Below are 14,629 nucleotides of genomic sequence, written 5' to 3' on the forward strand. Positions count from 1 at the left end.
TGTGATATGTACATATAATGCAAGATGAGATTTTAATTTAAGCAATGGTGAGTCAAATCAAATCAACAAATATCTAGAGTATTTACACCTTATGAGGCACCTACTTCAAACGCTCCAGGCTCCAACGGCACGCAGACCACAAGAGCTATTTACGGACCAACTTCCAGGAGGAAGTCACTCAGATGCAAGCAGTGCTATTCCAAACGCAGACGGAAGTACAAATGGGAGTGCTCGACAACCCCTTAGGGGAAGAAAATTAGGATGAAGCAATGTTTCCCCAGCAATGTGGGCCGTGGATATGTATACTGGGGAGAAACTCAATCTAGCCCCTGCCCTTCAGGATACTTAATGCAAGATGGCTGTAAATCCTGCCCGAGGTACAGTACGACAGACGGGCAAACTAACAATGGGACGCGGTTAGAACAGAAGACGCTAATGTCATGGAAGAGGGCAGGGTGTCAATTCTTAAGAAAGGAGTCACTGCAGAAATGTAAGTTGAGCCAAGGCATTAAAAATGAGTGAGAAGTAGAGGCACCTGGGTGGCTTAGTCGGTTAAGTGTCCGGCTCTTGATTTCAGCTTAGGTCATGATCTCACGGGTTCATAAGTCTGGGTCCCATATGTCTGCACTGACAGTACAGAGCCTGCTTAGGATTCTCTCTCCCCGTCTCTGCCCCTCCCCTCCTCGTGCTGTGTTTGTCTCTCTCTCTCTCAAAATAAACAAACACAAAAAAAATGGGTGAGAACCAGCCACGGTGGGAAGGAAAGGCAACATTCTAGACACAGTGCAGCTGGTCACCACGCGCTAACTGAACAGGTACCACATTCTACGGTCTTCAGCGCTGAGGACACAGCGAGAACCACAACATAGCAAAGTCCCTGCCTTCAGAGAGTTTACAATCAGGGTGCCGGGCTGGCTCAGTCACTAGGGCATGCGATTCTTGATCTCGAGGTTTTAAGTGCAAGCCCCAGGCTGGGTGTAGAGCTTACTAGGTGGGGAAGGTAGATAACCTCATAAACCTACACAAATACCTACTTAAGCGTTTCAGATAGTGAAACGTATTATGAGGAAAATAAATCAGAGTGACAGAAAAGGATTGTTTGGGGGAACGTGGTATCTACTTTGACTAAGGTCTAAGTCGGCCTCTCAGGTCTCATTTAACTTGATTATCAGAATGATTTAAAGGAGGAAGCCACATACAAATTCAAGGGGAAAGGATTCCAATTCGTGGAAACAGTAAACACAAAGGCTTAAAATAGAAATAACCTGGCCAATGTTTATGAAACACAGGGAGTAATGGGAGAGTGAGAGAAGACAAGGTCAGGTGCAGACAGAGACAGTGACCGCTGGCTTTTTTACAAAAAAAATCTGTTTTCTCTTCTTCCTGAGATATGACTTGTCTGTATCTACTAGCTTCCTCTGAATTTAAGTGGGATAATGTTACTGAGTCCTAGACAGTGAAATAAGAGCCAAAACGAGGGTGCCATTTCAAGGCCAAAGCTTTTAAAATGTGGGTGTTTTCCCTGCCCATACTTTTTCCTGTCTGACGGCAAGGCAGACAGGAACAGATAGTAACATATAATAGATCTAATACACAAGTTTCGTGTTCATCATGAGGAAGAGAGTATTTAAAGCCATAGGCCTCGATCCGCTCTCTCCTCTCCTACACTAACAGCACGCAGACCCCCAGCCTGTCATTAGATGGCCCCGCACAACCTGCTCCACCCTGCCCTGCACCTGCCTCCGTCTCACACACTTCTTCATGGGGCCCCACCTGCTTCTAACACCCTCCTCTCTGCACTCCCCAAATACCACCCATTCTTTAAGGCCCACGGCAGAATCTGTCAAAACCTTCCTGACACTACTCAATCTGAGGTAATCCCTCCATAGTCTGGATGTGAAGAGTAATTACTTAAAAAAGTAGCTTAAAAAAGGTAAAAAAAAAAAAAAAATCACATTTTACTGTATGCTATCTAGATTTTTCTATTTGTGCTTTAAATCTTAATTTTCACATATTTGTTCCTTGATTCTCCAATTAGATCGTAGTTTCCTTAAGAAAAATCACATCTTACTCTTCTTTGTATTTTTTTGTTTAAATAATTTTTTGTTTGAATAATTTTTTAAAATATTTGTTTGTTGGGGCACCTGGGTGCCTCAGTCAGTTAAGTGTCCGACTGTGGCTCAAGTTATCATCAGATTCGTGGGTTCGAATCCTGTGTTGGGCTCTGTGCTGACAGCTCAGAGCCAGAAGCCTGTTTCGGATTCTTTGTCTCCCACTTTCTCTGCCTCTCCCCCACTTGTGCTCTGTCTATCCTTCTCAAAAATAAACATTTAAAAAAATGTTCATTCATTCATTTATTGACTGACTGGGCAGGAGGCAGAGAGAGGGAGAGAGAAAGGATCCCAAGCAGGCTCTGACAGCGCGGGGCCCAATGTGGGGCTTGACCCGCGAACCTCAAGAGCATGACCTGAGTTGAAATCAAGAATCAGATGCTTGGGGCACCTGGGGGGCTCAGTCGGTTAAGTGTCTGACTTCGGCTCAGGTCATGATCTCACGGATCGTGGGTTTGAGCCCTGCGTTGGGCTCTGTGCTGACTGCCAGCTCAGAGCCTGCAGCCTATTTCAGATTCTGTGTCTCCCTCTCTCTCTGACCCTCCCCTGCTCACGCTGTCTCTCTCTCTCTCTCAGAAATAAATAAAACATTTAAAAAAATTTTTTTTAAAAAGCCAACTGAAAAAAAAGAAAGAAATCAGATGTTCAACTGATTGAGCCACCCAGACGTCCCTCTTGTCTGTATTTCTGAAATGATCCTACTGTAACGCCGTGCAAATGGTGTGCATTCAGTGACTACTTATTTGATTTGACATTTTTTAAAAAGTGACAACGTAGTTAAGACTGTTAGGAATTTATCACCAAAATAAAGAAAAAAAAATTTTAAAGGTAGACTTACTTATTTAATTTGGAAAAAACCACTACTTGAAAAACAGCCTGTCCACCGAAAAGGCTGACTATTAAGGTGTTACTGTATTTAACCCGTATAAATTTGGGGGCGCCTCGGTGGCTCAGTCAGTTGAGCTCGGGTTATGATCTCACAGTTTGGGAGTTCAAGCACCACACATCAGGCTCTCTACTGTCAGCACAGAGCCTACTTCGGATCCTCCATTCACCCCCACCCAACCCTGCCCCGCTAGCTCTCTCTCAAAAATAAACAAACATTTAAAAAAACAAATAAAATAAACGGCAGTTTGAATCCTGGCAGACTCACCTATATCGATGTCAGTAAAGCCCTCCGCACTTATCGCGTCCATCGTACTTTTGTCTATTGTGTCCAGACAGAGACTAGCCAGCTGAGGCTCATCAAATAATCGGGCCTAGACAGACAGAAAGACAACTGTTTTATTCTCATAGTTATTGTGCTTTCAGACTGTACATACTCAGTTAGAACTATAAATAGTTACAACTGCTAACTATGTAAAAACACCTAGTTAAAATACCATTATAATGTGTATATATTCTTAAAACTTCCCTTCCACAATCAGAAATGAAAAGCTAAGGGCACCGATGCCCTGCTTAGATAGCAGCTTCACATGACCACTGACGACTCTGTTGTTTTCCTTTCCATCTGCTCATATGTATAGGCTGCCTTGTTTCTTACACATTACTTATTTTGATCCTTAACAAACACTCCAGATTGGATAAGGCAGACATTATTATCCCATTTTCCAGATGTGGAAACAGGCTCAGAAAGGTGTGCTAACTTGCCTAATGGGATCTAGCCAGTCATGCTGCAGAGTCATTACTTAAGTCCACGTTGTAGGATATTGTCACTAAACGATATCAACTGTCAAGCATACAGTACAGAACAGATCAGACTTATTTTTTTCCATCTTCTGTCTCCACTTGTGCTGGGGAGGAGGGGGAAATTAAGTTCAAGAATTTCAGAGCACGAAAGCTCTGGGAAACTAAGCAAATAGTAAGCCAACAACAGAAAAGTAAGTAATAGTCATATGAAAGAATATCATACGACAGTGAGAATGATCTACAACAGCACACAATGAGTGAATCCCACAAACACAATGACAAGCAAAAGAAGCCACAGAATAAACTAAGCAAAAAAATACATACTGTATGATTCCAATAAAGCTAATAATCCAGGCTTTAAGAAGTCAGAAGTCAAGCCTAAAATAATGTGATTAATCAGGATGCATACTATAATTTTTAAAAATCCAAGTTTATTTATTTATTTTTAATGTTTATTTTTGAGGGACAGAACACAAGCAGGGGAGGGGCAGAGAGAGAGGGAGACAGAGGATCTGAAGCAGGCTCTGGGCTGACAGCAGACAGCCCAATACGGGGCTCAAACCCACAAACCACAAGATCATGACCGAAGCTGAAGTTGGATGCTCAACCAACAGAGCCACCCAGGCACCCCAAAATAACCCCAAGTTTAAAAGTCAGGCATTGAGAAAAGGGACGGAGGATCCAAACTCAAACAAGATTTAAAAATCCAGAACACTGGGGCTCCTGAGTTACTCAGTCAGTTAAGTGTCTGACTGCGGCTCATGGTTCATGACTTCAAGCCCCTCATCAGGCTCTGTGCTGACAGTTCAGAGCCTGGAGGCTGCTTTGGATTCTGTGTCTCCCTCTCTCTGTGTCCCTCTGCCACTCACGCTCTGTCTCTCTCTCTCTCAAAAATGAATAAAGGTTAAAAAATTATTTTCATTTATTTATTTTTTAATGTTTTTATTTATTTCTGAGAGAGAAACAGCAAGAGCAGGGGAGGGTCAGAGAGAGAGAGACACACACAGAACGTGAAGCCGGCTCCAGGCTCTGAGCTAGCTGTCAGCACAGAGCCCGATGTGGGGCTCGAACCCATGAACCATGAGATCATGACCTGAGCCAAAGTCAGACGCTTAAATGACTGAGCCACCCAGGCACCCCCCAAAAAAATTTTTTTAATAAAAAAAATAAAAACCCGGAACACTGAAAAAAGCTGTAATGACAGGTGTGCCAGTGACCAGCTCTCATTCTGGCCTAGTGTTGGGACTAGTTACATTTAATATATGCACAAACACAAGACACACAGGTATTCATGCTGGGTCACACAGAGACCTGCTGAGAATCATGCAGTTAATCAACCATTATTTGGCACAACTGAGTACTCTTCATTTATTTGTAAAGTAAAATTCATTTTCAAAGGATTCAGTAACTCAGGTGCTACTGACCTATTCTGTTAATAAACATCCCTGAACTAAACAGTTATCTCGTGTTTTACGGGGGAGAGAAGACAGCAATAAACACCTTGGATTAAATTTAAAATATATACCTTATAGATGATATATAATTGTATTTACACATATAAAATATGCATGTATGTTAAGTCAAAAGAACATTTCTTACAATTACACAATCCTCAAACATGTCTGAAAATGCTCCTCTTGGAGCACCTGGGTGGCTCAGTCAGTTAAGCATCTGATTCTTGATTTTGGCTCAGGTTGTGATCTTGTAATTCATGGGTTTGAGCCCCGTGTTGGGCTCCACGCTGACAGTGTGGAGCCTGGTTGGGATTCTCTCTCTCTCTGCTCCTCCTACCCCCCTCAAAATAAACACCTAAACTTAAAAAAAAATTTTTAATGTTCTTCTTAGATTATATATTGGGTTTATATTAATTTGATTAGTCAAAATTTTCTACAAAAAATAATATAAAATCTGTATTTAGGAGAATAAAATTAACTCTTAAAATGCTTTTAATTTATAAGTAATGAAAACATGCAAGTGAAAAGAACACCCATGTACCCTTTACCCAGATTTACTTATCTGTCATTTATCTAATATTTCACCTCTTTATCGTTTGTGCTCTCTCTATATACACACAGGTGTGGACGCACACACAACACACAATTTTATACACACATATATACACATATATATATGTCAGTAGATACATGTATATATAAATGGGATAATAATGTATAAGAAACAGACAATGTATAGTGGGTGGGTGTGTATTTGAGGTGAACTATTCAAGAACAAATTACAGACATCATAGCCCTTACCCATAAATACTTGAATAAGAATACTCTCTTATATAACCATAGTAATGACCTTTGGTAATAGCCACATAATATTTCTATCGAATCTACTCTATTTGTTTTACCAACTGATCCAATCTTTTAGAACACTTTTCCTTCTGGAATAGGATCCAGTGTAGGATCACAGTCTATGAATTTTTAAAATATGAAAAACAGTACATTTTTACCAAGTGAAATTCTAGTTTCAGCAGGTATTCTAACTGGCCAACTCAACTATATTTCTAGTGTTCATACAAAAATTGATCTTTCCCTCTAGGAAAAACAATTTTTGTAAAAATTCTTTTATTCAGGAGCACTATTTCAGCGATTCCTCAGATTACACAGGTAATATCAAGTTTCCTACGGAATCTATTGTTGCTGCTTAGGGTAAATAAAATACATTTTCTCAGAATTTAGTTTGAGTCTGGCACCACCTCTGAAAAAATATCACTGTGATGGTAGCACTTGCTCACAAGCGTCTCTTCCCCGTCGCACTCACTCCGGTACAACACACTGGCCTCTTGTTTTAGCACGAAGCTGGCAAAGGTCCTCTCAAGCAAATGACCACGCTCAGTGCAAATAACTCACTTGGCAGGAAGAAGAACTTCACATGACAATTTGTGGGCTAATTCACATGACCCCGCTGGTGAAATATGTGCAGTAAAAATGGGCTCTCAGACCAACCGCACACTGAAAAGTTCCTTTCCTTTCTCATGGTGACATCTGTCAACGCTTACACTCGAGTGTGGCCCGAAGCACTGGCAGCACCTGAAAGCCCATGGGAAGTGCAGCCTCTTAGGCCCCACTTTGGACCCGCTGAATCAGAAACTGTAGTTTAATTGTCAAAGTTGAATGTATTGATGTTTCTGAATTTTTCCATAAGGTTTTAAAATAAAAGTAAATAAGTGATCCTCTCCAGATACCTTAAAACATTTGGATAAAGAATCTTAAGAATATCAACTTCCGTAATAGATTTTCATCCCAAACTCAAAAGAGGGAAAAATGGAGGGATATCCTGATTAACAGTTCTATGAACTTACTCAAATTACTTCACGTTTCTGTGCCCCTATCTCCTTATCTGTTAAATGGGGACAATAAGAAAGCCCAGAACACCTACCCCTCCGAAAGTTATTGTACAAGATTAAATGAACTAACGCATACAAAGTGCTGGCACGCAATAATCACTCGATACATTCTGCTATCATCATTACCATCAATATCACCGCGCCTTAACAACTGGCTGAAGGCTGGGATCTGAGTTGTACCACCTGCTGTCTAATGTGAAATAAGATATTTACCCCTCCACGCTTCCATTTCTTCATCTTTAAAACGGGAATAACAGTAAATAACATCACAGAGCTGTAATGCGGAGTAAATGTGTAATACATGCAAAGCGGCTAGTTTAGTGTCTGGGATACTATGTACAGACGGAGTTCTGTGATTACGTCGTGACATCGGTGTGTTCTTTCTTCCCTAACTACAAACATCTGATGACAGATGAGTGAAAAAAACAAACAACAAAAGGCGCCATCATACAACTGCCGTGCGACAAAACAGACAACGCTGGGCAACTGAGCTCTGGGCCCCGGCCCAGCCAGCCTGTCATGAGCCTCTGGGCAGGCGGTCAATCAGCCCAGGTTTCAGTTTTTCCATTTGGAAAATGGAAGGGTTGAGGGAGGGGACATCTGTGATTGGTCCCGGTACTAATATTCAATAGGATTATATATTATCCGCTTAGAATTTTTTTCTCCTCATTTTAACTTGCTTACCTCTGTAAAGACCCGATCTCCAAATAAGATCACATTCTGAGATTCTGGGAATTGGGATTTCAACACAGACATTTTGGAGAAACAATTCAACCCTTAGCACATGGATGGTATAGGCTGGCTTAGAAATTTTTTAAACAATTCATACAAGGGTATTATGACTTTGTCTAAAAAGAAAAACAAGTGATTTATTTATATCTGAAGTATAAAGCTCAGATTACAGGCACTTAACAAATGCTAAACAGTATGGTATGGACTGGTTAATGGTTCCACAGGTGTGCTCAGTTTGTAAAAATCCATCAGCCTGAGTGCTGACGATACTGTGTCTGTCCTCTTCTGCGTGTATACTGTATTTAGTGGAAACTTTCAAATATCAGAGAAAGAACTTTCACATAAACCTTAAATTCTAACTCCTCCAAGCTTTCAAGTTAAGTCCAAAGACAGTAAACCTTAGAATTTTTCTGGACTTGAACAGTTTGGATCCAACAAAAACCTTTATTCCAGATCCAACAAAAATCAAGACAAAAGATGTCCAGAAAACTCCATGCTATCATATGCCCAATCACAGCAGGAACAAACTGGATCCTAATTCCAATTCCAATCCTAAACAGCTGTGTGACTTTGAGTCCTAATAGCCTACTTACATAAAGCTTCAGTTTCTTTACCCTATGATAGTGTATTAACTCAAATTTGCTTTTCTATCCTAATATCATATGGATCTGATATACTACCCTGAATGGCACTATAAAAAAATTACATCTACTTTAATGATCTAGAATTCTCCAAGAAATACTTAATACTCATGTAGTTATACTCAATTTTTAAAGCTATAAGGGTACCAACCTTGGCTACACTCACTTACCTGAGTAAGTAACATAAAGGCATTATCTGCCCTAAGATGTTTGGTGAGAAATTCCACGCAGTGTGCTTCCAAGGCAGGGACTGCGTATTTCTTAGCGGTATAGAGCGTGGTCATAACCGTCTCAGGGCCAATCTGAACTTCGTCTGAATACAGAAATCTGGAAAGCAAATGGGAAATCACAGAGACGGCCATTAGTTATCTTAGAGAAGCAATCCATCAGCGTGACACCTCTGAGGAATATTTTAAAAGATAATGAGCAAACTGAACAACAACCTGAAATTCACATCCAGGGCTACACACAGGGCCTCTCCACATACATCATCTCATCTTATTCTTACTCAGTCCTGAGTAAGGTAGTATCTCCATTTTACAGATGAAACTGAAGTCAAGTGAAGATCACAAGACAGACTCCTCTCTCTTAAGGCAAATGCTCAGAGGTCTTTCAGCAGCTCAGGACAGGAGCCAAACCCTCATCAAAGGATGTTCATTTAAACAAATCTACAGATAGCTGAAGCTCACACCTCTAGAGGTCAAAACATTCTTCATGTATCTGCAGATAATGGTGTCCTGTTATTCTGGGCATCATTTAATCTTTTATTGTTATTCCCAAATTAGCATAATGCCCAAAGACATCGCTGGGGGCTCTGGGGGAAGAAAGCAATTTAATACTATCTTAAATGACCCCTGTTATGTGCTTTTGGGTATTTAGGTCCAATTTTCTCTCAAAACACCATCAGTCCAATACTGCCTCCTCCCAGTCTGCTGCTCCCAACTGCGAGACTGCCACATAGGCCAGCTTCGCCGAACCGCAGGTAAAGCAGAAGTTCTCCGCGAAGGCTGCACGGTGCCTGCTGAACCACCCGGGAGCTTCTACATAGCAACTTAGGTGTGTTCTGTGGCTCCGCAGAGACCCTGCATGGACGGCCCAGCTCCCTCCCAACCATACACGCGCAGCAGGAAAGCCAAGGGAGGGGGGGAGTATGGCGTTAAGAACCGAATTTGAGAGATACGAAAGACATTAGAATGCTTATTACACGTATGTCCCTAGGCCCCAAGTCCTGAAACAGGGAAACCTGTTAACATCTTTGAGAACCCTCTGTTCCACGGGCGTGGGTGAAGAAGGGAGGTTCTAGTGCATGTCCCTGCCCTCTGGTCTTTCCACTTCCTCTCCTTCCGTTCCTGCTCCTGCGTCCATAATCAGCACCCAAGGTGAACCGCCAGTCCCTCCCCTCCCCAGCCCTGCCTCGCGGCACCACCCACCGCTGGCGCTCCCCTCACAGCATCACCAAGCTTACGGCTGTCCCAAGTGGAGGCTGCTCGCTCTCATCCTCCTCTACAGCTCAGCCCTAAAAGTGAAGGCTGCTGTGTTTCAGGATTACACCCTTTACAAATACTGTATTTTTTTCCCCGGGGCTCCTGGGAGGCTCAGTCGGTTGAGCGTCTCTGACTCTTGATTTTGATCTCACAGTTCGGGGAGCTTGAGCCCCGCATCGGGGCTCTGTGCTGACAAGCACGGAGCCTGCTTGGGATTCTGTCTCTCCCTCTCTCTCTGTCCCTCCCCCTCTCCCTTTCTCTCTCTCTCTCTCGCTCTCTCAAAAATAGATAAATAAACTTAAAATATATATTTTTTCCAAAACCTTTTTAGAGACTCAAGTGAACATTCTGTATTACCCTTATACTACTTAGCTTAAAGTTATGTGCTACCCTTTGCGAGGAGTACAAGGAATTAAAAACGAAGTAAGGCACAATCACTTATAGTCAGGGGGAAAGGGATGAGCAAAAAAGAGAGAAAATTCGCATCCGCTGAGTGCCTGCCACGGGACAGAGGCCAATTCATGTGATCCTCCCGAGGGCAGGCAGGTGTTGTTACCTGCACTTAGAAGAGGAGGAAACACAAAGGTGTCTATGATCAGCACCCCATTTCTGGACCCATGCTGCTCCCAGTGCTAGGTGGTCACGCCCGCCAGGCGAGGGCCGCTTCATCTATGAGGTCTCAGGAGGAGAGGGCTTGGGTTGGGGCCCGTCCCACCACCTGCCAGCCGTGTGACCTGAAACCAGATCAGTGGTGTTCTCTTCTGAAAAGAGGAAAGTGACAGTATCCCCTTCATAACGCGCTCGTGAGGATTCACAGAAATTGTAATACACGAAGTGGTTTAAATGGTGCCTGACAAATTCTTAGCCTCAGCAAATGTTAGCTGTTATTTCTGCACCGCTTCATTATTTTCTGTCTATTTTCCTGTTTTAGAAGAGCCCCTTGCTCTTGTCTTCTGGCCTGACTCTCTCCCCGGCAACCACACGCTCACATTTCTGAGAATTCCTGCTTCTGAGCTGTCCCTTTTTGCCTCCACAGCATCGTCTCAGTTCTATGGATGCAAAAATGTTCTTAGATCTCCAAGATGCTATTAAGCAACGTTTTTAAGGTCCTTTCCATTCCCTGAATTATCTACTTCCTCCAGGATCAGCTGCTCTTGGTCTCTGTCGTTCATGTTCTCATTTTGCTCTATGTCAAATGACCAGTGGCTGTCTCCAGTCTGGAATTCTAGTAGCTCGTATAGCCTTTCTTTGCCTGTAGATGGGCCTGTTTTCAGCTAAAACCACTCACCAAATGAACGGGCTGGCTGGGAGCTCTGGCCGTGGAGGCCTGCTGACCGGCCCCTGGCATGGCAGTGGGAAAGGAGCTGGGCAGGGCCTCCAATGCCTTTACCCTAGAGTCCCCGAGCCGGCTCAGGCAGCTTGCTCCGTTCATTTGTTTATTTATTTATTTATTTTTTTAAAGGTTCCACTTTATTTTTATTTTTTATTTTTATTTTTTTATTTTTGAGACAGAGATACAGAGCACAAGTGGGAGAGGGTCAGAGAGAGAGAGGGAGACACAGAATCTGAAACAGGCTGTCAGCACAGAGCCCAACACGGGGCTCGAACCCACAAACCGTGTGATCATGACCTGAGCCGAAGTCAGATGCTCAACTGACTGAGCCACCCAGGCGCCCCACTCCGATCATTTAAAGAGGAGCCTGTCACAAGGTCGTCAGGGGCAGCTAGTCTGCAAGAGCTGGTTGAGGATCTCATCTATGAGCCAGTTTTCAATGAACTACCATGTGATGGCCCACCGTCCCATCTCCCCTCCTCCCTGCTGACCCCAGTCTGGAAAGGCACGGGCGGGAGGGACACAGCTCAGCCAGAGAAGGCAGCGCCCCGGGACTCTGGACTCTGGGTTCAGGTCACCCACTCCCTTTCATCATCAGCCACTTTCCATGGCTCTGTCCCTTTTCCACATTGCTGGCTCCCAATCCATTTCCCTTCCCTCTTCCCACTAAGGGATTTATTCTCTTTTGTTATTTTCTTACAGTCACTTGAACTGGGAGAGACAGAAGACTAACAGCATGTACATTTCCATCCTTGATTTAGAAACCTATTAAGTTTTAATTTTCTAAGGGCAAGGTAGGAAGGAATCTTTACATCTATCTGCCTTAATTTTTTTTAGGCAAAAATTACTAGAGTTATAAAATAAAGAGCAGAAATGTGGGGCCTTTATCACCATTTGCCTTTGTATGTGAGTAGATTCTAACTTAAGGACACAAGTACATGGTTCTATAAGCATCTACATGTGGGGGCGGCTTTGTCAGGGACATCTGCAAAGAGCCCCCACCACCCCGCNTACTTAAGATCTAAAAAATGACCAGAGGGTGGGAAGAACACACCAGGAACAAGAGAGAATTGTGTTTTTAGACTATCCTAGGGGCGCCCGGGTGGCTCAGTTGATTGAGCAACTGACTTCGGCTCAGGTCAAGATCTCATGGTTCGTGAGTTCGAGCCCCATGTTGAGCTCTGTGCTGACAGCTCAGAGCCTGAAACCTGCTTTGGATTCTGTGTCTCCCTCGCTCTCTGCCCCTCTCCTGCTCACACTTTCTCTCTTTCCCTCTCAAAAAAATAAACATTAAAAAAAAACAGAACTATTCTATTTGAGACACACACACACACAGACAGACACACACACACCCATTCAATTTGCTTTTATGAGGTCACAATTTGGTATTATATACCTTTGGCTTACATCAAGGAATATTTTAAAGAAACATCTATATCTAAAGACGCAAATTGGGGCGCCTGGGTGGCTTAGTCGGTTAAGCGTCCGACTTTCGCTTGGGTCATGATCTCGCGGTTCGTGGGTTCGAGCCCCGCGTCGGGCTGTGTGCTGACTGCCAGCTCAGAGCCTGGAGCCTGTTTCAGTCTGTGACTGCCTCTCTCTCTGACCCTCCCCTCCTCATTGTCTCTCTCTCGCTCGTAGAAATAAATAAAACATTAAAAAAAATAATAATAAAAAATAAAGATGCAAATTAAGGACACGGTTCGTTTCAGTAAAGCCTTCTTTATGAGAAACCTCGGCAGGAATTGTTTCACTGCTCTGATGACCAGAAGGAGCTGTGCATCCTCCGAGCGGGCGGGCGGTTTCTAACCTGGCAAGTACTGGGTCTGAATTCTAACTGACCAGCTTTCTTGTTGTGCATCCACTGCTAAAATAATTAAAGTGAGATTTGTGGCTTACCAATAGCATGCGTTTTTGTGTTAGCTTCTCTTGCTTTATTTTATTTCTTGCCTTTGTGTTTTTTTCGTAAGACATTCTAAATTCTTTCTGTTGTACTGGAAACAACAAGAAAAGGAACTCTGTGTTTCTTATATTTTTCCCCAACATCTTTTCGACGATACCAGGCGCGGTGCAGGCACACAGCTAAACCTTAATAAACACATATTAGCCGACTAGACAATTCCATTCAAGCGTCTATGTAACACAACAGAGGAACTGTTTGCATTTTAATAAGAAAACTGGCTACTTAAAAATCCAGGAACTACCTTGGTTCATACTTTACTTACATGTTTTCTTACATTCTATTTAATTATTAAAATTGCTAGAATATGAAAATAGGCCCAGGCTTACAAAATATAATTAAAAATTAATCATATTACCACAATTGTCTTTTAAAATGAATATTTCAGCCCTCATTTACTACCTTTAACGCCCTTATTTACTATCTTTAAGGACAAGGCCCTCCCAAAGACTAAAGGTTTTCCAAAAAGATAAAAGTTAGGTTATATTTAAGTAAAAAATTTTACAAAGCTATGGTGAAAATGTGATTTTAAATTGGAAAACTTCATAAGATTGTGCATAAGAAACCCTGTATCACTACTGACTCATTCATTTTACCCAAAAGCATTTACTGAGGGCCTAGAATACCAGGCACTGGGGTAGGTCTGAAAAATACAAACCTGGGTGACACAGCCCTGCCCACAGACGGTTTGGTAATAAAATGATTAAAAAGTAGTGTCACAATTACAGAATTCTGTATCAGGCACAGTGTGATAACTAATCTATGAAGACGGTCCCAATCAATCATGCCTTCTATTATCCGTGGCCTTATACAGATCTGCCCCATGATAAATCTGGGCTGGCTCAGAATGTGGCAGAAGTGACACCATCCCGGTGTGGGGCCTCACCCCCGAGGATGCCTGGCAGCTCCTGCTGCTGTGTTCTCAGAAGCCCCGAGCTGCTAGCCAAGAAGTCCAGGTACCTACTGGAAAGATGAGCTGGAGAAGCTGTGCAGGGGTGGGGGGGTGGGGGGGGGGCANCCAGAGGACCCAGCTTGACCGCTATGGGACCACAGCTGCAGGGGACCCAGAGACGGCACAGAACCACACCGCTGACCTCAGTCAAGGGAAAGGTACTAAAACCAGGCTTAAGTCACTAAAGGTTGGAGGGTTTTGCTCTACAGCAATAGATACAACACTTGCTACGAGAGAGATTAGATGAAGCAGTGCTCAATTCTGCCTTCGGGTGGAATCATGTTTTATGCAAGAGGTAAAACCTGAAGTCTATCTGAACAGTCACTGTGGAGAGTCGTACAAAGGCAAGGAGGCCTCAGAAGGCAGGAGTTA

General features: G+C 43.0%; 1 protein-coding gene across 1 annotated transcript in view; it reads right to left on the reverse strand.

Annotated features, from left to right (window-relative positions):
- The window catches only part of BTBD1 (BTB domain containing 1), a 33,129-nt gene extending 24,278 nt beyond the window's left edge, over positions 1 to 8,851 (reverse strand). The window contains exons 1-2 of the mRNA XM_077774405.1: positions 8,699 to 8,851; positions 3,265 to 3,370 (exon numbers count right to left, since the gene is read on the reverse strand). Of these exons, the coding sequence (XP_077630531.1) occupies positions 3,265 to 3,370; positions 8,699 to 8,812 (220 nt within the window). The 5' untranslated portion in view covers positions 8,813 to 8,851. The remainder of the gene's footprint in view (positions 1 to 3,264; positions 3,371 to 8,698) is intronic.
- Positions 8,852 to 14,629: the final 5,778 nt, after the last annotated feature.

Source organism: Crocuta crocuta, unplaced genomic scaffold (genome assembly GCF_008692635.1).
Source record: "Crocuta crocuta isolate KB4526 unplaced genomic scaffold, BGI_CrCroc_1.0 scaffold7, whole genome shotgun sequence".
Lineage (NCBI taxonomy): Eukaryota > Metazoa > Chordata > Mammalia > Carnivora > Hyaenidae > Crocuta > Crocuta crocuta.